The 24,530-nt window shown below is 36.8% G+C and overlaps 1 protein-coding gene across 4 annotated transcripts in view; it reads right to left on the bottom strand.

Annotated features, from left to right (window-relative positions):
* Positions 1-616: 616 nt before the first annotated feature.
* Positions 617-24,530, bottom strand: part of PRSS12 (serine protease 12) — a 46,763-nt gene continuing 22,849 nt past the window's right edge. For 2 of the 4 annotated variants that reach the window (XM_069803626.1, XM_069803860.1), the window contains exons 8-13: positions 23,209-23,350; positions 16,893-17,098; positions 16,148-16,226; positions 13,958-14,080; positions 5,418-5,698; positions 617-3,423 (exon numbers count right to left, since the gene is read on the bottom strand). In XM_069803626.1, coding sequence (XP_069659727.1) covers positions 3,116-3,423; positions 5,418-5,698; positions 13,958-14,080; positions 16,148-16,226; positions 16,893-17,098; positions 23,209-23,350 — 1,139 coding nt within the window. In that variant the 3' untranslated portion in view covers positions 617-3,115. Of the gene's footprint in view, positions 3,424-5,417; positions 5,699-5,724; positions 7,002-13,532; positions 13,723-13,957; positions 14,081-16,147; positions 16,227-16,892; positions 17,099-23,208; positions 23,351-24,530 lie in introns of those variants that run through there. The other 2 variants (XM_069803710.1, XM_069803779.1) reach the window with 2 other exon arrangements.

The following is a 24,530-nucleotide window of genomic DNA, read 5'->3' as shown; positions in this document are numbered from 1 at the left end:
GTGTTAAATGAGCTTTGTGTGTCAGCTGCAGTAATGCTTCTGTTCCTGGTTTCTGATGCAGTTGTCAGTATATTCTTTGGAAAATAGACAAAAACTTGGGAAGTTCAGGGGGACTACATCTAACTAAATCTTCACAACGTTGAGGAACCTGGATAGATTACACAAGTGTTTAAGATGGTCATCTAATCTGGTAGTAGAAGCGCTGGATGTTTTCTTAGTTTATGCCACTCTTAAACACTGTGGCCAACCTCCTTAATACAAAAAACCCTTAGCATAGGCTGAAGAGCAGGTTTTTTCTACAACCTTGTATGTATTAAAAAAGTTGAGCAAAGGGGAGAGCAGCAACTGTCAAAAAAAAATTAAGCCATTTTAAGAGATTAGGATAAACTTACTTATGACAACCTAACTGGTCTAACTTAAAGCGCACAAAGCACTAGGAATTCCATCGTACAGAATAAACTTCCATCTCTGAGAAGATGGCCCAACGCTTAGACGCTTTGAAGAAAATATTTTCAAGAGCACCCTTTTTCACTTAAGAAAGCTCACATGAAGTTTACCCAGCTGATGTTCCTGCAGCATCTGCTTGTACATTATGCACAGGATTAATGTATAAAAGTTGTAGTCAGTGTGGCAGTTTTTATTGTATACATGTACATCATCAGGCTCACTGAACAAAAGTTAGAATGGTATAACATAAAGACAATTTCATTTTATGTTAGAAACTGAAAAGGCATGCTCTCTGCATGAAAATGGTAGTGCAACATTTTAAGATTTCAGCATCCTATTAAAAGATCAAAACTAATGAACTACTGTACTAAATCTAAATGTTTACTACATTTAGTATGCAGATTTGATTTACCCCCCCCCAGTATCATATTTCTGTGGTGCAACTTCTAAAAGAAAATTATTTCCCCTGTACACAACGTATGTATTGCACTATATAGCCTACTTCACCACAGGTCTCAAAATAATGGGTCTGGTATAGCAAAGCTTTGATGGTACAAGTAGATACATTTTGACAGATTTACTTCCCCTTTCCTTTCAGTAAAAGGGCTATGTATAAGTAAAAACTTATATGGCTTTAAAGTTCACTAGCAGAGTGTTTCAAATAGGTCTAACAGTAGGTGGTCACAGTACTATGATTTTTGACATGTTTTTAAATAAAACATTTCACACTGTTTCAAATAGTGTGGAATTACAGAAAACTAAAATATATTAAAGCACCTTGTGTACTAGTTCAGCACCAGTTCCAACAAGATAATTAAACCACTCATGACCCTTGAAAACTTAAGTTTGAGGTCAGAGAGAAATAAGGGCCAAGTCTTAAATCACATGGGCTTCTGTAATATCATTGCCACTTTTGTATGGAGATTGAGTTGTCTTGGATATTTGTTACAACACCAGAGAGACACAACCATACAGAAATGAATGATTGCCCACTTACAACATGAAAACAAGCATCGCACTTTGTTCACAAAAGGCCACACAACGCTGTCGTAGGCAGAGCGTGTGGGGATACGAAACACAGGAAGACAGTCACTGGTAATCACAGGTTGCACAATCACCATGTGGTGACACACGTCTGCCACACTTGTCACACTGGAGTGTTTCACGGCCCACAGGGCTTTCGTTTCTTTTTAAGAAGCATGTTTGTTAATGTAATATGTAGAGCACACTTGCAGATAGAATGGCCTTTGACAGGGATCACAGAGGTAGCACTGAACTTTCCTGTCTCCCTCTGGACTGTAGTTAGTCACAGATATTTCAGAACAGATACCCATTAGTGTTGCACTAAGATGGTGATTACTTCCTGTGTTCTGTGCGGCAAGTTCAATGGGGTGGCCCTTTCTGAAAGGATAGTAAGTTGGTTTATATTTGTCTTGTACATCTAGAGTAACTTTTTATCAGCGCATTTTTGTAATAAACCATTAAGGTTTTCATAGCATGGGGAACTGTATCTGTAAAAGGAATTAAATGGAATCAAAATATGTCAGTACTTGAGAAATCACTGAAAACTATATAACTCTCACCTTTCCTGTAAGACCAGTCTGAACCAGTGTTGCAGCTAAGCAGGAGAGAGTTGTCTGTCTAAATATTATCTTGTAGAAAATAGTAGTTTAAGACTTTATAGACCTTTTCAGACAGGTTTTGGCTCAACATCTCCAGTATTTGCATCGCACATACTTAAAACTCTCTCTTGTAGGATTGACAGAGGTTCTTAGTATGACTTCAGTAAAGCCCCTCCAAAACTAGCAATGAGAGAATTGGGATGTTTGTTAGTCTGATACTGTACTGACAGCCAGTGGTAAATAGGAAAAGTAAATTCTCTTCAAAATGCTGTATGTCCTAAAAATTATGAATTTCAGAAAGAAGACAAATGATATTTATCTAAAGGAAAGAAAATAAGAGGTCATTTGTTTTCGATCTAGCTCTTGCAGCTGTGCAGAATGTTTGCAGGGAAACTAGCTTCCAGTGTACTACCTATTTTACTTGGGAATGTACTTTATGCACGCTAAGCTGTGAGAACATTTGTCAGAATAGCTGGGGATCTGATTATTGACGATTATCTTCCTTCTAACTTTTAATACACACTCGGAATGACTTACCAAGAAATCAACCTGCTAATGGTCTCAGCTAGTGAAACATGAGTCAAAATTAGAAGGCTGAGTGTAAGATCATAGGAATAATAGGAAAACAGTAAGAGCTGATTAAATAAACTAGACTGAAGGTTAATTTTGAGTTTTGTAATTAATTCTAGAGAAGCTTGCCGCTACTACAGTCTTCCTGTGGGCAGTGAATCCCACAGTGAACTCTCCAGCTGTCCTGCTCCAATGTTACTCTAAGCTGGCTATCACTTTTCGCCTATCATAGATACATGGTAATTTGTTCGTGGAATATATAAACTTCCCTACCAGGGAGGGATTTTGTTTGGATAGTAATCCCTGATGGGAAAGGTTGTGTGTATACAGCTTGGATTTAACAAAAAGAAAAACACATGAATTGGGAAAACGGGTCTGTTTCCACCCACTGTGGGCCCCAGCTGTGCACAGTCTGTGCTCTTCAAGTTGTCCTGCCTCAAACTTTATTAACAAAGTTTCATTTTCATTACAGACATTCATAGTTTGGTCACACTTTTTATCCAGGGTACAAAAGATGATACTTTTGTGTAGACACCTGGAGAATCTTTCACTCCACAGCCGTAGCCCCAGGAGGTCACACCATACACAACCCAGCTTTCCCCTGGACGTTCACACATCAGTGGTCCGCCACTGTCTCCTTGACAGCTATCAACACGTTTCTGTTCCTGGATGTTTCCAGCACAGAGCATTCTTCCTGTGAATCTTCTTTTGTAACGCTCTTCACATACCCTCTTGGGAAGTAAGGGGATGGCAGCCTGTTGTAATGTTCTTGAATAAGCCCTTCCTAAAAAGAGGACCCAAATTATTGTCTCATTGTGATGATCGGTCTTGGAAACATAAATGTGATTTAATCCAATTTTTGCTGTCAGTCCTTCAGGCTGTTTTATCATTAAGTAAAATGACTGAAAACAAGACTAAATACTGAAAAAATCTACTGTCCATTAAATATAATATTAAAATACTATATTGATACTGTAAATATGGAATATAGATGCTTTAAAAAAAAAAAAAGCTTCAAATTTAAGATGTAGTTGTACTCCTTGTGTTCACTGGATCTTTCCAAGGCTGGAGTTTGTTTTGTTCCAAACACACTTTGTGTCTTATACAAGAATATATGCCTCAATACTTAAATGGGGAAGCTATTTTTGAGTGTCTTGAGCAGTAGAGACTAAAGCTGTAGAAATACTTCCTTTCTAGGTCACCAGTTCAAATCTAGTCTAGCTCAGCCTCATAGGTCCTGCATCCTCTGTTGGCTTCCAAGCAGAGCAGCCAGCCAGCCATCACGCTTATGCCCTGTAAGTGCATGCAAGCTTGCTTGTCACCTCAGCTGAGGAGCTAACGTTACTGAGCCCAAGTGTATTCTGGTAGAGATCGGCAGTGTCATTTGAATCTTTCACAATCCTGGTAACTTCTATGTACCAGAGTACTAATGGACTCCTGACCAAAAGGAATCTTCATTTTGTGGGGGTGACCAGAACCTGTCCTTTGGTTTTCTTTATCTGTAGTGAATCCTGCATCGTATAGGCAGTGCTCTGTTTATAAAATGTCAGGATTTAAATCATTTGGCCTTTTTCTATAGCTTGCACCTCTTTTTCAGTTGGAAACATGGGAAATAAAAGCCAATGTTGGAGTTTTTTTTAAAGTAAAATCTTAGTACTTGTAATTATGATTCATATAGCAAATGTGAAATTTCAACTGAAGTACTGCAATGATGTGATTTCTTACCGTAATTAAAGCCAATTATTGCAGTGGTTAATGTTTCCTTAAATAGATGTCCCAAGTAAACAGTATTGCAGAACTTTCAGTGAATTGTGTAAAAAGCTAGACAGAGCTAGGCAATGAATTAGCAATTGTTTTTAGCAAAAAACCCCACCCTACAAGTCCATCTCCTTTATTGTAGTACAGTGACCCAGACATCTGTGCACACAGATTAATGCATGTAAAGAGGAAGAACTGATATTTGGCCTTGCCACCTTGTCTCCTTGCCAGTTTGAATGAGTCAGTGGAACAAAGGCTCAAGTGTGGTTGCTGTCTTGCACTGTATTCAGCACCATAAAAACATGAAAGTAAAACATGTTATTAATTTGTAAAACATTTAAAGGACAAAGACCTTTGAAGAGGTCCTTGTACTAACCTAAAAAGTGACTAGATAGTTTGTTCCAGAAGCCTGGATTGCAGGTTGCATTGTGGCTCTCATAGATTTTGGCAAGGTGTTCTCTTATTTAAATCTAACTGCTGATTGAAAATGTTAGTGGTATGAAGAGAGACTAAAAATGTGACTTGAAATTCTATTATGTGTATATTTTCTATACATTTTTCTATTGAAGTAGCGTAATTGAAAGAACCTTTCTAAAATATTCATTGTACTTACCTTAAAAACCTTAAATACATTAGAGCTGTTAGTTATATTCTGAGGCGGGGGGTGATAAGCTGCTGTGCAGGGTGTGCCTGGCAACAAATAAGCTTTTCATTCATGCTTATCAGTCTTAATAAGGCCATTTTACTGGCTGGTTCTGTGATTTAGAGTGACATGGTTCATCACCACTTTTCAAACACAAACTAAACTCAGTAAACAAAGTGTTGTCATTCCTGTGTAAGGATCAGGAGAGAAAATATCCCCCTACGTGAAAAGAGTAAAATAATATCCCCCTACGTGAAAAGAGTAAAACTGTTCCATTTCGAGCATTCTCTTATTTTAAGTATTTGAGATTTTTTTTTTTTTTTTAAATAGCCTCAGGTAATGAGATCAGTGGGTAGAAATCATTAAAACATTTTTACCTGTGTCACCCCATCCAGTGATGTAACAGTTGGGAGCAGTTTTCTGTGGTCTCTCTCTCCTTAACGGCAAACAAGCAGGCAAGACATGGGTACTGAATCTGGCACACTGTTCCTCTGGCCCCTGTAGCCTCACCAACGCAATGTCGTAGTCGCTGCTGTCAGGCCTGTACTCCTTATGCATCACAATCTGTTGGACTCCAATTTCTTCCTCATACTCTTCTGGTACCAGTGTGTGATAGTCTCCAACTCGCACAGCGTAGTTCCGAGTGTTGTTGCCATACCTGATTGAGGTGAAAACGAATAGGGCTGGCTCATGCAAAGACAGATCCTAAGCATGCAAACAGATTTGATCTGGGTCTTTGTTGCTCATATAAATAATGATACCAAAAATTTTTTTTTAAAGGGCAAAAATGCTTTCTCGGATGTTTAGATTGACATTCAAGTGTATCCTAAAGAATATCAAAAAAATTTTCCTCAAGTTTCAGGTTAGGCTATGTTCCTTTTTGTATATTTTCATAGGCAAGGTTTCTTATGGCAATCTGCCATGACTGGCGCTTATTTCAAAGGTGCAAGCAAGGTGTGCATTATAAACATATTTAGTAAGGGTAACACAAATTGCCGGTAATTATAATGAAAACCTGAGTACTAACATCATTGTGATGCTCCAAATAATAACTGAAATGAAAACAGTGTTCAAGTTTGCTTTGTAGGTTGCTTGAGAAACTCTAGAGGCTTAGATAACTTGATAAAAACCTCTTACATTAACTAAAGTTATAATAAGGAAAACAAAGCATGTGCATCACGAGCACCTATTGTCAAAGTGGCAGAAGGCCTGTAAATCCTAGACTTGTTTTGCATCTAATATGACCCCGATTTCTTTCACATCATAGACTAAATGGTAAATACCTTGGAGATGACTACTGTGGCTGAAATAACACTGTGCATGCCTTCGGAGATTTTTGGATTACAGGACACACAGCCCTTCTCAGGAAAATGCAAACAAGGCAGCACTGTTGGGTACATTTATTTATTTTAAAATCTGGCTGAGCTAACCAAAATATTTTTTCCTTTGACTTCTCCCTTTCCCTCATAGCCTTCAACAGGAAATTTGTAATACATGTGCAGAAAATACCCTACAGTGTTCCATCACCTTTTAACCTATGCTTGTTCTTTTTATACCCTCCAGCAATGTGCTGATCTCCGTAGCTTGCTAAAGCTTGCTTGAGGAGCAGCAGACAAAGCGGAAACATTACAGGTTTCTTCTGCACAATGTATAGCTGTGCCACTGAGTATTTCTTCTAATTGTGGGTTGCATTCCTGGTTGCCTGCAAAGTTTTCTTCATCACATTCTGCACATCTCCTTTGGGTCTTCTACAAGCAAAATTTCACTTCTAGGCTTGTAAGGAGAGTGAGTTGCAGGCTATGACCAAACATCTGTTCATCTGAAGATGACCTTCTATATAGGAAAAATGAAGTAACTTGTCTAGCACAAAACTTCTTCCAGGTCCTCCTCTGTAGTAGTCTGTGAAATCCTCTCCAGATACTGTATTTTCCTTCTGGTTGGAAATCAAAATTCTATAGCAGCTGGAAGTGAAGAGATGCAACCAATGCAGACTTTTTAACATTTACAGAGGTGTTAAGAAAGTATTCATCCTGATTTTAGTCTCAGAGGGAGAACTGAGAAAAATTAAATTGTGTATTCTACCAAATACATTACTTATTTCCTCCCTGAAAAAAAAATAGTTCAAGAGCTTTTTTAATTTGTGGATTATTTTTTTTGTGGATGTTTATCTCAAAGATATTTAAGAAAAAAACCTCTATTTGTATGTGTCACACTACTAATCTTTCTGTTTTGACCAAAAAAGTGCTAGTACTTTATAACTTATCACTGAATCCATTTTCATTAGGAATTTTCTATTTAGAAATGAGAGCATGAACATGCTCTTAGGAAAAGAACATCAGAAAAGGCAGAAGCATGAATCCTGGCTCTCCAGGCATTCTGACTCCAGTCCCCTGAAGTTTCTAGAGTAGAGGTGTATTTCTTTGTAAGCTTTTTAAAAAAAAAAAAACTTGAATCTTTCTTGCACTAGATCTCACGTTCTCATTTCTAGATCATCTTGTGTGTTTTTGCCAGTTTTAAAAGCCCACTAAGACTTCACAGCTGATTCTTTTCCTGATAAAATAAATGGCAAAATTCCATGGAACTAAGGTTCGCACCTGATATATTGCTTTTATTTTTGTTGCCTTTAAGGAGATTCTTCAGAGTAAGAAAGGCTGTTAGGTCTTAATTAGTTTCTGGAGTTATATATATCCATCTGTATTTAGCCATCTGAATTATTACATCAGTGAAATCCTAAATTCTGCATCCCTATAGATTGTCAAATCCTTGTCATCTGCTGCCTGCCAAGAATTTCTGCTCTGACACTGATGAATCCCCTCCTATTGCCGTGCATCTTACATCAGAAAAGGCTAATCTTACCATACTTTGCCGAGACACTTAGTATACTATTATCAGTCTAAACTTCTATTATTGTTACTCTGAGCTATGATGTGGGAGCCAGTGAAAGTATAATGTGGGACTGGCTAGAAAACAGTGGGGGGTTTTACAGCAGTGCTGTGATCTGATCTGTGACCTTGGGTGAGGTTTTTGGTTTTGTTTTGTTTTGTTTTTTCTTCTGCCATCTATTTGGCTTTCCTTAATACAGGAAGGGTTAAGGCTACACACATCTTCAGTACATTAAAATACTATATAGTACAGGCATTACTTAACACAGCTTTCTTCTAGTATTATTTCTGTGAAAGTGACTTTTTTATGAATGAGTTGTGCATCTTTACAATGAAATGCATCGTACATTTCAGTACCAGTTTGTACTGAATAGGTTTTAGGTATTTGCTCACTATTGCTTCTGGAAATTTTCAGAAACTATAATTCAGAGTTTAATTTAGCATGTTTATATACGGACAGACTTGAAAGCAAATTTTCCTGGCCCATGTGCAAAAATTTCCAGTAATGCTTTGGCAAAACCATAGCATTCAAAGTTAGAAACGTTTTTTTATATAAATACAGAAATTAGGGGGGAAAGTATTTTTTTATTCCTCTAGTTATGGAAAATATTAGTAGGGAAATGAATCTGATTCCTGTGTTCTGCAAAAAGTTGCATATGCAGTTGAGTATTTATATATATTAGATGGTCATTTGTCTCTTCACATGGAGGCTATATAACCTCATAGGTAGTGTATTTCCTAGAACTGCCGTTTAAAGATTTCTGAATTGGTTGCAGCAAGAGAAACTACCAAATCAAGGGCCAGTGTATTGATCACTTCGGCCATCTTTTTCATGGAAGTGCGCACAATGTTGGTTGTTTGACAGAAAGTGTGCTACTATGCTATATAAAGCAGTTTGAATACACTATGAAAACCAAACTGACAGACGCTGGTAGCTCATTTTATTGTGTAAGCTAATCGATGGATTGGTCCGCTGTGAAACTTGTGAAACAGAGGAATAAAACATGTTTTACACACTGACAGTGCAACTCCTATGCCTGTCTCCAAAGTGGACAAGGTCAGTGTAGAGGCAGGTAGCTGAATGGTCAGGGTGTGGAGTATCAAATGGTCTTTCACTTTTACAAAATCTATTTACAGAACAGATGTAATGCTCAGAACATAAAGAGTGTAGTAACACTGCGGTGGGTTATACAGCCAAGTACATACTTCTCTGATGTCTTGCCCAGGCTGAGATTACAAACAGTCTTGGCTGATGCATTAGCCAACTTTGTAGGATCTATTTTCCTCAGAGTAAATTAGAAAAGGAAGCTGATACAGAAAGTACTTTAGTTACTATTGCAGTAAAATGGCTTTATTATTTTCATTTGAATTATTCTAACTTACATTCAAAACTCCCACTAAAGTAAATGGAAGAGTTGTTTTTGTTACTGACATCTCGGATATATTTTTCTGCACAAATTCCGTAATTGCATGATGATGTTCCACTTAAGAATCTAAATGATACAGCAACCGAGCCCAATAAGTTAAGTAAAATTATACTGTTTCCTTTGCCAGTTAAGCAATATTAAATAGTTTAATAATTTTTGCTACAGCTATTGTTTATAACTGTTGATCTCATTGCCTTTAAAAGCTATCATACATAGGATTCTGTACCCTAGAATATATTGCTAGATATGATCTCTGAATGTTTGAAAGTAGTATTTTAACAATTTTTGGTACACCTCTGAGTGTCATATTGGAATACAAATGTACAAGGTCATTAGCATTAAATATATATTTGCCTGACATAATCTGCCAAAAACATTTCCAAAAGGTCACTGAAAATACTCTCATAATTTATAGATACACTTTTGGCTCTGTGCAGCAAACCACATATTAGTGCTATGCTGATAGTTTCTGGATTATGAAAGCTTTTTTACTTTCATTGAGTATTTGCTCATCTAAGTTAACCACTGTGTACACTGAAATATAGGTTTTGTATATATAAACAAATACAATCACAGTACTTTGCAGATGTGTATTATCAGTGGTGCAATGGAAATCTAGCTCTCAAGTAGAGAAAGGTAATTTTACATGGTATAAATCTTTCTTTTTTTTTTTTTTTTTTTTTAAATATAACGTGTGCCTCTGCATTTGAGTTTATAGGCCTTGTCCACAACATCACCTACAGGATTTACCGTATATTCTATCCATTATCTTTAATGTAGTTTGAAGGGGGGAAGGGGTTGTTTGTTTTGATTTTTTTATTATTTTTTTTGAAACCTCATGGAAGTCACAGTACTACAGACTCACAAATGTATTAGGTGTTTGTAATTTGGATGAGAAATGAACACACTTCTTTCCTAAACTGATTTAATAATCAAAGGAACTTGGTTTTTAATTGTTTATTTTGATTCGTAAGCCTAAGCATGAAGGAAAGATTTTTGTGACTAGTAATAACAAGCACTCTCCTGTCAGCCATATATCAGACAGTATAGTAGAAAACTTGCTGCTTTCATTTAATGTTAAATCCTTGATTTTGACAAAAGGAACAATGTTGCCTGTAATAGATTCCTGTTCCTGTTTTTCTGTGGTATGGATGATGGTAATTTATAGCAGTACAAGGAAGAAAGGACATCCAGGAAAGCTTATCTTAATTAAAAGGACTGGTTTTAAACATTTAATGGAATGAGAAGTGCTGCTTCTCATGCAAATGTGTTAAAATTTAGTAGCTACAAGGCTTCTAGCGAGAAGCTTAATGAGGAGTCTTTGCACAGATTTACCATATTTCTGTGCAGATTCACACACATAAGGCTTTCTTAAACTGATTTTTTTCATCTGTAGGCAATTCTATTTCTTCCCCTGTAGTAGTTGGAATTTGCCAAATGTGGAAATACTGTAACAGAGCATCAGTACATAAAAAAGGCAAAGTAGTCTAGCTCAGGAGTGCCCAGTCTTCCTCATCTAAAAGTCACCTATGAAATGGCAGAGAATCACCACACACACACATCACATTTGAAGAGTGGACGCAGAGGACTCTGGAAGTGCTTCATGGGTAGGATAAGATGTTGCTTTCAGGGTATTACCCTTCTGTTGGATGGCTGGGCTGGTCATGCCTTCAAGCTCTAGTGCAGCCTGGCAATGCTGACCTTAGCACCTCCTGGAAGGTTTATTTCCCAGCCAACTGGAAGATGGATTAGTAGTCAGCCACCATGCTAATATCATCCTGCTGCCAGTCAAGTAATGTACTGACATTGAAGGCACACCTGAATTCATTTCACCATTCATGCTAAATTTGAGAAAACTGAATTTTAATTCTGGTGTCTACTTTGGTTTCTGGTGTCTTACTAGGCATCTGGTTCCACTGTGCCTCAGGGTCCCTCGTTCTCAAAACAAAATAACCGGGACCATGTTGAAGTATACATGGGCATTCAGGAATGCCTAAAGAAGCACTTAAATAATTTGAGTTATATTATTAGAACAGTACAATGTTCAAGAAACACAGTATTTCCTAAAATGACATCATTGTCACTATAATTTCCTTTTTTTTTCCTATGCCTCATATTTCTAATTCTCCAAAGTTAATATTTTTTTACATATAGACCTGCAAATTCCCTATAGCTGTCAGAACCACTCAGGACAAAACTTGCTAATAAGATGGGTGGGTTATAAAAGGAAAAATAGCTTCAAACAATTTTTTATCTTAAATTACGTGTCTGTGAAATTAATGCTGCTATAATACTGGCAAACGATTCTATCATCATGCATAAAATTGTATTTAATTTTTATCCATGGTACAGATGAGCCCACTTTTATTACTTAAGCAGTGTTCCAATTTCCAGGATATGAGAAATGGTATACTGGCCTTTCTCTTGTCTGTGCGTGGAAAATATGTGAAGAAGGCGCTTGATCTATAGATAGCTCTTGGAAACCTAGCCCCTTAAAATCACTCTGAGATCATTAGGAAGTTCATACCAGTCTGTCCAATGTCAACTTGGAGCTAAAGGTGCCTTCTCTCTTTTACAGTAAACAGTAGTGCATCCACAAGCTGTTGGAGTTGCATGCTTAGATCTAGGTTGCATGGTTTTAAATGCAACATCTGAGGCGAAACAATACTTTGGTCCCTGAGACCACAGGTAACAGGTTTGGGACAGTCTTTTAGCAGACCCCTGAGTGGCTGCACCAATCTGGAAGTATCAGAGTGTACATTGCTCCAGCCATCCTGCTGCCCCATCATATGGGTGTTCAGCAAAGTACCCAAAATGGGCGTGCTTTGGCAGCACATTCGGTAACGACTTGGAGCCCCAGCTATGTAAGCAAGCCATTGGGAAGAACAGGTAATGTGTTCTGTGGGGAGTGCTTACTGTAAGAATGCGCTGCAACTACAGGAGCGCAGCACAGCAAATCCTAACTTTTTTCACCAAACTTTGTGAAAGCATTCTAATAAGGTGAAGCGTTGGGTAACTGAGATCTTCATTTGCACACAGAAAACATACCTGGCTTGCTGTGACCTCCCTCTTTCTTTCCTTGGAGAGGATCTTTGAGGTAAAAGTAACAGAAAGGACTGCCTTGTTTTCAAGCCTTTAATCAAAGGCTTTCTCAAGAGCTTAAGTTGCATTCTTAGTAATCACTATAGAGGTGATGAACAGGGGAATAAGAAGCCACTGTCTATAAATTTTGATGATAGCAACTGAAGTGCTTTTATAGTTCCACAGAAACAACTGGGACATCAGTTGAAGTAGGCAGAATTTTTATTGGGTTTGACCATTTCTGCTTGAAATATTACTAAGAAAAGTGCTTCATGATTTTCATGAAACATGGAAATGAAAAGATGTGCACCTGGCACTAAGCAAAGGTAACACTTTCCATTTAAGTAAAAGTATATCTGACTCTTCTTTTTAGTTATTGGTGTGCAAAAGGAAAGACTCAAAGTCCAAAGTTAAAACATTTGCAGCTGACTTAAGCAAATTCTAGCAAATATCCTCAAAACTGCAATGCTGTTCTTCTATGCTTTTATTCCAGCCCATACTGCAACCTTTTGTAAGAATCCAATGTAATAATTGCCATTGAAAGCTTAAAATACTAGACTAGCTCCCTTAATGTGCAAGTTGATGCTTTTATACTACAGTAACTTCATCAGCAGTGAATTCCTGATGTCAAATTACTGAAGAGTGGATATCACAAAAACTGAATAGGAGAATTATCAGTAACAGAATATCTGTTTCTGCAAAAATGGGAGAAGACATTTTTGAAAGCTAGATAATAGCTTAATTCTGAGAATTGCAGAAGTTAGACCAAGTAGATCAAATGTGATTTACAAGGGAGTGTAAGTTGCAAACCAGTTGCTAAACATATGGAAAGGAGCTGAATTTGGCATAGGTCTATTAGAGATGCCAGTGTCAGAGAATTATACCAGTATAACCGCTTAGACAATTATTTCTTTGTTAAAGGGGATGGGACCTTTGTTTAGGTGGCTGCAAAAGACAACTCTTTATGTACTGTAAGACAACAGAATAAGGCAGTTACTCCAGCCTATTTGTGAAGAATAAGCAAAACAGCTCAGTCTCACTAGCATCCAGTGTACAGATTTTCCTATTAGACTCAGCAGAATACATAATAGTCCTTTACCCTAAAATGGGTTTGGGGGGACTAGTGCACCTAGTCACTGCAGTGTTAGAGTAAAAATGCCTATCACTGCCAATATCTGTCATTACCAAAAATAATCCAAAATATTACAGTCCTTGTGTCTGATGTTTGCTCAGTTGTCTTCACTATAACCTCAAAGCCATAAGCTGCAGTTTTGTATTTTTTCATGGAAACGCTGAAGTTGTGAATATAAATCTTGTGAATGATGACACCCAGAATAATTTCAATGTATTAGGCTTTTTTGTTTGTTTTTATTTGAAGGGAAAAGAGGTTGGTTGGTAGTTTTTTTTTTTAAACCAAAGGCCAACTCTTTAGACCATTTTTCAGTGGGCTTGAACTGGAATGTTTTTCCTATTCCCAGAACAACAAAATAATTTGAAAATGTATTTCGCTACTGAAGGGAGACCTACCTTTTAAAGCAATGTGCAGCAGTGAGGACCCAGCAGCTGCTGATGAGAGTAGCACCACACAAGAGTCTTCCATCACCATGAGAAGATTTCAGTCGGAGTGCAACCTGCCATGGCCAGCTGCCCCTACAGATGACATGAGACATTGTGTTCAGGGTACAACAATGGAAAAGTAAGGTAGCTTGTCAGTTACCTTGAGTGTATATCCTGTTTAGTTTCTTTGACTGACATAGCTAGCAAATCATGTTATTTATTGAGTAACAGTTGAGAATACCTTTATATTCCTGCAGCATTCAGAATTCCATTTAACAATGGTCAGGATTACTTTACGGATTGTTTGGGCATCCAGCACTCTGAGCGCTTCCTCCCACTGTCAAATATTTTAATTTTCTTTCTCACATTGCATTCATTGTGCCAAAAATACATTCTATGGGTTCCTCGCCAAATACCATCCAAGTCAACAAACCAGAAATTTCCTGTCAACTGGAGAGGGGAAAGAAAGGAACTTCTTGAAAAGCTTAACCCAGCTTCCTTTCCTGTCTGCGTTAATATCTTTGTCAGTTCTGAGCTGTTTGAAAAGGGAAACTGGCAAACCAAGAGGTCTAAAGCAACTGTAGAAACCACAAATAATAGACTAGCACCTTTTTTCAGCCTGCGATCATCTGTTTTGTATACTACATCTGGGGTACGTATTTGCAGGCCTATGAAGACAGGATGGATTGTTTTTCACCAGTTTAATAGATTAGCAAAACATGGAATCAGAAGGGAGAGGGAGAGAGATGCACCTGTAAGCAATAGCAACATCCAAGAATAAGCAACAGGTGGGTTTAGGTGTTTTCTGACTACTGTCAACTTGAATAGGTATGCTGGAGTAAAAGAGCTGCCCAGGATCTAGTCCAGCATCCTATCGCACAGTTGCCAGTGCCAAATGTTTTGAAGTAAGGTGGAGCAATTTACTTGCCATAAAGCATAAAACAATTTAGATGTTTTTTAGTTTTGGAAGATGGGATTTAACGTGTCTTTCCAAAATGGGGTAATTCGGATAATTTTGGACTTCCTGGTATGTATGTGAGTATCCAGTTCCTTTTTTAATGTTGCAAGTTCTTTGTCTTAATGACTTCTTGTGACAATGAGTCCTTTTCTTGATTTTGAAGCATTTCTAAGTGCACTATTGGATCTCTCTCACCTTTTTGCTTCGTCTAATGTTCCTGTGCTTATTTATTATGAGATCAGGTTCTTGCTCTGACTTAATCGTGCAATCCATTATTTGTCACCATTTCATTTCATCCAGTGTCCTTTGTACACATATTCTGCGACAATAATTCTCGATCTTTTTCTGTACAATGCATTATTTATTATTCTCATTTGTCTCTTTACTAAGGTAAGTAATCCTACTTTGCTCTGTCTGACTGCATTGGAATGTTTTTCTGGGCTCCCTCTTGTTACTGTTCTTTGAAGCTCCTCCACTTAGGCAGTGTTTTTTTTTAAATGGATTGATTGATGTTGTGCTTGTACTTTGAAATAGGTTGCACAATGACAAGTAATAATACTATAAGTGTATTTTTCACAATCCCTTTTGTAAGATTCTGTGAATATATATTTTTTGTGGTTACTCGAAACTGTTAAGAAAAAAAAGCCTGTACTTCCTATCGTAGCGTGTAGTAGTATTCAGTTAATCCATTTATATTAACTAAATGTAAACATGTCATTAAAAGCTAAGAACAAAGTGTTAAGAAGAAGCCTGGGTTTATAGCTGTGTCATCATTGAGACTTATTTTGTGAAGGAAAATTGGGGTTTAGGCAGTGAATCATACCCAGGCCTTGGTGTAGGTAGCATTTAAAACCTTGTACAATATTGATAGCTCTCTTCATATAGCTCACATCCCGATACCAAGACATCCTTTGAAAAGAAGTAAAAAGGCTATTTTGAAAGTAAGAAATTGAACCCAATCAGGGACTAAACCCTTAAGTATCTACAGATTTTCAACTAATGGTGCACGTATTTATCAATGAATATTTTTTAATTTCCTACCAGTTTGCTTTGAGTATATTTCTGCTTCTACCTTGTGACAAGCCAAAAGAAAAACAAACAACAAACCTACAATAAAATCATGATTTAGGCAAACCATTTATGGCAAATACATGTCTTAGAAGCTTTTTATTCAAAATTACTTGTCTTTACCAAATATTTACCGTAAAGAATTTTTCCCACCAATTATTCGTTTTTGTCGGCGATGTAGTAACCTCAATCCACAAACAGAAGCAAGAGAATCTAAACCAGAAAGGGAGATGTAGACAGCATTAAACTCAAAATGAAAAGTAGCCAATCTTCAATGAGAGTTAACTAAAAAAAAAACCAACCACGAAGGTTGAAGTTATTCTGTGCTTCATGGTAGTTATTAAAAAACAAATTTTGCTTGGGGAAAATACCCTGAATTCTCTCAGACTTAGAAATTCTTTTTAGCTGAGATCTTTTGACTGTGATCACAGAGCAATTTACACATTTGTGCTCTGCTTCTCAAGTGTAGGATTTTTTTATAGGGTTGTTCCTTACTTCATGTAAGTGGAAGCAGAGCTTGGCATGCCACAAAGGTCTCAGTCCTCAGCTGAAGATAACCTGTATCTTGAAAAGTTGAAAGTAGCTGTCTAGGTTTTTGCATTTTCGTGTCCCTCATACAACTTAAGAAACAAGGCTACTGTAATCTATAGTAGACAAATGCCCTGTATCATTTGAATAGTCTTTACGATTTCTTTGCGTGGCTGGCACAGCAATAAGATCACACAGTGCAAGCAGAGATGATTTCCACTGCTTTTGTTTCTATAATTCTTTTGATATAACAGTTTCCTCTGTGAGATGGGATTGTTTACATCCGTCTCTTCCTACCGTGACAGTTCCCCATCCGAACCTGTTGGTCTGCCACTCACAACAGGGCTTCACCTTTATTGCTGTTCCCAGGGGCCTTCTTGCTTAGGTGGTCGCAGATCACCCCCGCATCCTCGCTGTGACGGCAGTTGTGCGTCCCAATGTCCTGCTTAATGCAATCTGCCAAGGATCTCTCATTGCCTGTACATTTCACGTTATCCACGTGGATTGGGCCTTTGCCCTCCCCAAAATATGCCATTGTTCTTGCTCTAGCCGGACCTCTGGAAACAAAGTATATTTTTTTTTAATTAAACATTTTGAGGCATTATTCTACATTTTACTAATATTTAAGAGTGAAATATTTAAGAGTGAGTAGTGAAAGACATTGAGGTTTTATTCCAAGTCCTGTCACTGATTCACTTGATGACAACTTTTCTTCTCATTGCCTCTGTTACTCAGGTAAGTACAAAAAAAGTGTAACAAAATTGCTGCAGTTCTTTAATGTTTCAAAAGTGCTTTTATATCTAGTTAGAAGGCAGTATGCAACTTATTTTACATCGTAACGGCATTACAAATATCTATAAAGCAAAATATGTGAAAGCTGCTTTTTCATAATCTCTTTAATCCTCATATAAAATCAGCATCTGTGAATGCTAAAAATAATTTGTTCTGGTCTGATTCCCTCAGATAGATGGGCCAGTTAAATACAGTATACTTGCGGTGTAGTAGAAACTATGATTTACAGATCTATTAGTTGTTAATAGTTATTAACGTATTTCCTTATCATGCCATTTTTGAAGCGCACCCCACAGTTGAGTTCTAAAACTGTAATGTAGTTGGAGAAAGACTGAACCCAGTTGAGTCTCAGCACCCACCTTTTCCTGGGAGGAACCCCGTACTTAGTGCTTGTGTAGCATTTTTGTACATAGGCCTCAAGGCGCTTTACGAAGAAGGTCAGTATGATAATCCTATGCTTGTATAAGGATAAGTATCAAACCTAAGTATTTAAATGTCGGACTTAGGACATTTTACTGGGTTTGAAGTCCTGGTCCTTACAGCTTGTATGTAGTGCCATACAGCTTCAGCAGTGACCACAGTGTCGGTTGTGTGAATGACCTCTTTTGAATGATGAACTTTATTCCCAAATGAGGGAGTAGATGAACAAATACAATAAAAACCCAACATGAATTGTGCATGTAAGCATCTCATTTGGTAGTTTTTGTGATAGATTATTACTTTTAATTACTTAGGATAATGCTTCTTAATATATGAGTAGATGTTTTGTTGTGTACGGTTTAAGAGTCAGAATTACGAGTGGGAGACCACCCAACCAGCTATACGGAGAAGTGGGGCAGGAAGCCGCAGCTGCCTCTAGGTGTGTCTGAACTACAGACAAGTGTACGGAATTCTAGATAACTAAAATGTTGCTCTATATCTTAGTTTTAAAGGATGTGTTATAATTGCATATTGTAAAGGACAGCACTTCTATGTATACAAAAGGGTAACTGCATGTACAGTGAAATGCTGGAGTAGAGAAAGAGAGTTTAACAATGAAAATGTATTAGGCAAGAAAGTATTTCTCTCCCTTTACACCTCTTTTTATACCTCGTTTAATACCTGCAGTGTTGGGGAAGATAGGTGAGAATGGCATAAAGACTTTATGTCCCTTTATCAGCTAGGGATTCTCTGTTGGGGAGGATTTTTAATTTATTGTACCATTTTCAAAGCTTCATCATGCTAGAAGTGGGGCTGGATCAAACTGAAAGAATTCAGTTGTCAGTTGCCCATATCCATATAACTGAAACATGAACATAACACATACAAGCTTCCTCCTTTTTCAAACTTGCCTGTTTGGATTTTTTTACCACGTACTGAAGGGTAGGCGGGCAGGTCTTCTAGGTAGGGAATGTTGGTTAGAACACATGAATTGTAAAAAGCCAGGAAAGAGAGGCATGTAAAATATCTGACAGAGATGACACCACAAGGTCAACTGTCCTTACACATTTTTAATTTCCATGGCTAGCATGTATTTACCAGATAATCCAAAGCCTTAACTGACTTTGGAACCAGTATAGGACAATCTTTGCCTAATGAGTTTAGTATGATTTAACTTGTCAGTCACAGGCAATGTGTCTCTTCTTGATCCAAATATTTTTCTTTTGCGAATAATACTCTGATTACAGATAACGATAAAAAAATGTCCAACTCTCCAATTCCTGTGGGCAGCTGATGTGTCCATATATGCTATTATAAAATAGTGAGACAGTACAGGCACTCATTGCAAATTGTTACCTGGTTTTCATATCTCTATGTCAAAAAGCAAAGTTTCTGCTTTAGGACATTGCTCTAAAGTTCCTCAGGATATTGAAAACTACTTTGTTGTGAATCACCACAGTATTCTTAGCCTTTCCCAGAGAAGTATTTATTGCAGTTTAGTATAGAATTATCTCTGCAGACTCTTACTGGCTACTTAACAAGGGCACTGCCTCCATTGGCTTACCAGATAAACCTCAAAGAATACTCTGACATCTATGAGGTCACATATGTAAATATTTTAGGTGAAAGAGGTGTAGAGAGACAAAGATGAAGGTGGGAACTTAGTGCATATGGATTGCAATCACGCATCGACATGAACTAGGACTTGGACTGCAGAGACTCTTCATACCTTTATATGAAAGTTATCTATCTCTTACTGTGCATCAGTAATCTTTCAGTTTGCTGATAATTGCTATGAAAGGTTTTTCCATTACCCACTCTTTAACAACAACAAAAAAAACCCCAAACCCAACTGTTTAAATAGAACATCTACCAGGAAACAAATACAAAAATCATTATGTTCTAGAGCAAGGAGTGCAGCTTAATAGACAAAATTATTTCATATAATTGGGAGATCTCTAAATGTAGAATGTTAAGTCTTATGTGTTTGTTACCTGCTGGAATGTGCTCTTACAACTGGTTTTAGTTCACCCTTAACAAACGTGTGTGTCCCTTAATTGCTGCTTTCTAAGCCAGCTATTTATGCACAGATGACCATCAGAGAAACAACCTTTTTGCTTGCTCAAATCTGTCCCTAGAGAAAAGGACGGCTTCAAGTCTTATCCCCTAGCTGTTCTCAGACACAAGGCCAGACACAATAACATGCTGAGCTCTTCAGATGCAGTATTACCATTATTCATAATACTGTTAATCAGGAAATCCAGTTGATTAGTATAGATGGCCTAGAACTTTTTTTTTTTCCTGTAGTAGATCATTTTTGGGGTACTAATGGCAGGATATGTGTTCATTATTTGGGGGGGGTGGGGGAGTGCCTGTGCGTTCTTACAAGCCTATTCTAAATGAACGAGGTCCAATCTTAGCAGGCCACTTAATTCACTAAAGTACAAGAGCTTCTAAAACCGTCTTTTGCTCTTTAGTCATTCTAACAAAATACTTTTGTATGTTAAACCCAATCACATAGTAGGTAGTACTTCAGAAAAGATGTGTGTTCTCTTAGTGTTTATCTTGCCATAAGCATACTTTGATTAGGGTGCTATTAATTATTTTTATGTTTTTGTGACTGGTTTTAGCCAATTAGTAGGGCTGTTTTCTAATGTTCTTTATATTATGTTTTTCTAACGTTAATCATGGATTTGACAAACTGGCTTAATGAGACATCTTTAAAACTAGTATTGCTTTGAACCTAGTTATTTTGCCAACTCAGGGATTTTCTTATTTCAGTCTCAGAATGAACCCTAGTAAATGGCTGAGAATGTTCCAAAGCAGGATTTTGTAAAATAAATGTACTGGCAAGCATTGACAATATGAATAATATATGCAGGAAAAACTCAGTCCATTTTGTCAGTGTTCACCCTTTGCTTACACAAGTCTTCCTTTTTAAGGCAGTCTTTTCTCCCACTTAAAAAAATCACACATTTATTATTTTTTTTTTTTTCCCCTAAGGAATGTAATTCCACAGGAGGAAAGACTTGAGAATCAAACATAGCATTGTAAAGGGAGTTGAATGATACTGTTTAGTTTTGTGATCAGTCTTAATGAAAACTGATGTCAACTTCAGTATTAGGTGCTTTTTTAATTCCTCCCAGGAAAAGCTCATGATGTGTTTATTTCTAAAGAAACAACATTCATCAACCCTTAAGCTCAGGTGCATAAACCCAGAAGCCCCAGCCTTGCTTTGAAACAGTCAAGTCACCACTGAATATACTTTGAACTTCAGCAAAAAGATCTGTGCATGAACTCCTAGGCCCAGAAGCAATTCCAGCTCATCAGTGCATGTAATGGCATAGTTGGGTTTGTGGAATGCAACTGTCTAGACATAGGGTCACCAAGATCCAGCATTTCCGACAAGCTCTCCCAATTTTTGGAACCTAATTTTAGATTTCTAAAATGTGTCTATTCCTAGTCCTTGAGGAAACATGTGCTCTGTTGTATCCTATAATGTTAAACCCCCATTCTGACATGACACAAATTGAGAATCCAGCCAACTGTCTGTCCTTGCAGAGATTTAAAAACAGAACATGGGGATAAGTGGTTGAGTTTGATCATCTGAGGGAGAGATATAAAAGGCCAGAGAGGCTGAGGATGAAGCTGACTAAATGAATGAATGATTGAGTGATAATACAAGTCAAGTTTTGTAGTTTTGAAGCCATAGCCTACTGCTACCTATAAATATGCTTTACTAAACGAATACCAGACAATTTTTAAAAGGCATATATTATTTGTTCAGACATAGTTTGATGATACTTGGTTGCACAAACTTTACGTTGTTAGATACAGCAAACAGATTAACATGATTTGTATTTCTTAAGCTGAAATTTCTTTACAGATACATTCAGAGAAGACATTTCACTAGTTTCCTGTTGTATTTCACTAGTGTTCTGGATATCATATTAGTTCTGCTATTTATATGTCTGCCCTGTAGTTGTTACATCTTTACTGCTCCTAGGCATCCAGAAAAAAATTGCTTATGAGTGGTGTAAGCCTGCTTAAGCGACTTAGTTCAAAAGTGACACGTATACATTGTGGTAGTTTTAATTAGAGGGTGGTTTTGTCCTGTCAGGTCTATTCCTATATTAAATGAAGCTTATTTAAATTACTGTCATGCAGGCCAAAGCCATAATCCTCTGTTATAACAGTTTTATCAAATCTCCAAGCTACATCAAGTCAAGCCAGATCAGTAAATGAAGGAGAAAAAAACGTGAAACTGGGAATTCAATAGCTGGTGTGTCTACATCTGAATCTGCAGAAATCACATCCACGCCTTGTGACAGTGGACACTGACCTGTTGCTATATTTCATTAAAAAATTTAACAGCTATGTTAGAATCTATAACGATTTCAAAGTCATCATTAAGGTTCACAAAAGGTAAATATTAATAATATGCAAAATTATACCTTTCAATGAAAACAGATCAAGAACTCTTTAAAACTATACAACCATTACCCCTGAAATTTTAGCTAAGTTCCAGACAATTTCAGTAAACTATGGTAAACCAAGTCTAGGTTCTGAACATTTGTATTTTCTTTGCTAGTGTGATAAAAAAGTCATTTTAAATTCCCCAGGGTTTTTCTGTGTATACTGTTACATCAAATCACTAAAGCACTAGCATTTAGGTACCTTAAGTTTTTCTGTGTTGACTACAGATGACTCAATATAAAAATCATTACATGAATGAAAATCGTCACTAAAGTCTGGTGGAACACAGAGCTCTCACACAAAATCAGAAACAAAACAGAGAATCTACATAGTTCACAGCATATGTAATCATCTGTGGTATTCTACATGTTAATAGTAGTTTCCCTCATTTTTTCCAAACTAGAAATTTCAGTCTGGCTTTTAAAAAAGTTTAGAAATCTGAAAACAGACAATGAAAGAAGTAAATTAAGAACAGTTCGAGTGGCAAAGAGCACAGAGCAGGTACACTAAATCAAATTCTCTTCTCAGTTACACTAGTGCAACTAAGTGTGAATAAATAAGTAAATAAATGGTGTAATATGTTTATATCATATAGACATGTAGCACCATAAGGGACAAATAAAATATAGTATTTAGTCAATAGCTTAGTAATTTGGAATATTTAACTTCTAAAAAAAATTTTAATAACTAGCATTAACTTGCATTTCATTTGCCAGTCAGACTGTTATATACCTTTGAATATTAAAATTCCTTTTCCCAATTATGCTAGTTAATGAATACTCATTTTGAAGACATAGCCTTACTACTTCTCAAATGAATAGTATAAATACACTTTTCTCAAAGAATGCCAAACAGGCAAGTTTTAAAAGGCATGTATTATGTTATCGGACATAAGTTGGTAATACTCAGTTGCAGAAAATTAACATTTTTAGATACAGCAAACAGATAACTTGAGAAACATCTTAATGAGTTTTCTTACTTGTAGCCAAGCTGTCGACAGACTACAGCTGCATCCTTATCAGACCATCCATCATCACAAATTGTGCCCCACTGGCCATTGATAAAAATCTCTACACGTCCTTCCTTCTTATTTTCACCATCCATCAGCCTGATGGGAGGACCTGGGAATAAATTACTGCTGTCAGCTCACAACAACTCACAACAACAGAAGCAAGAACTAGTACTTCAAGTCATTTTCATAGTGTTCAGTATATAAGGTCAACTGATGTTCATGTTTAACAAGCCTAATGTCAGTTGTTAAAGTAGTCATATTTTATCCTGGCTGGCAAAAGGAAGTGGTTTGTTCAAATTACAAGACAAATATGAAATACTACTGTATTTTGAACTTCAGAGTTCATCTGGTTCCTTCATTTCATAAAAATGTGATATAGCTCAGAATTTTACCACAGTGGGCACAGAACATTTCTCCCTATAAAGGCAGAAAACACCTGAGATATCTTTGATATGATACCCATACAAGCTGGACATGTTTTCCTTGCAGAAACTTTATGGGTGAATTTAATTATATCTCAGTTCATTCTCAAACTGGTCGCTACCACTCCTCTTAACCACTATCTCAGCAAAAAAGTACAGCATTGTGTTGAACTTCAGTTACTCCTTATGATTATGCATGCAGTTCTGTAGCGTATTTTGTCTGATAGCATAATGTTCTACAGCATGTTATTCTAGACTAATGCGTGATTATTTTCTAGCAATTTAAATTGATTGCTTATTCAGATATGTTCATAATAAAAAATCTCACTTATGTGGATTAGTCAGACTTAATTAATCATGGTTCGTTCAGTGCTTGGCCTGTAGTTAAAATTTGATTCTCGCTTATGTTAAAACTCCTTTATAGCATGCAAGTAGCCTTGAAACAGTTATGAATTCCTCTGAGGCCTCTTTATAATGTTTAAGTGAGAATCACCTTCTAAATCTTTTAGTATGTCATACTTTAGAATTCTTAATACACTAATGAGAGTTTCTGTTTAGAATAATTGGAAAGACTGTTCCTCATTCTTCTGACCTGTTCCTAATCTTTTCTAAATCTGTAGGGGTAAGAAATTACTTAATCATGCTCTTAAATAAAGTAGTATTCGGGGACATTTGCATTTGATACTTAATTTAGATTAATTTAGGGTATGAATAACTTTCATATACCAAACCTTACTCTGGATCAGAGGTAGTTAAATCTGGCCTAATTCATTAATTAAAAGAGGAAAGATTTGAAAACAAAATTAAAGTCTGTTTGCTTCAAATACCATTTAAAGCATATTATTTATACTGGTGTTCATACTGTCT

Source organism: Haliaeetus albicilla, chromosome 1 (genome assembly GCF_947461875.1).
Source record: "Haliaeetus albicilla chromosome 1, bHalAlb1.1, whole genome shotgun sequence".
NCBI lineage: Eukaryota > Metazoa > Chordata > Aves > Accipitriformes > Accipitridae > Haliaeetus > Haliaeetus albicilla.
Note: the sequence above shows the minus strand (reverse complement) of the source record. Positions and strands in the feature narration are given on the sequence as shown.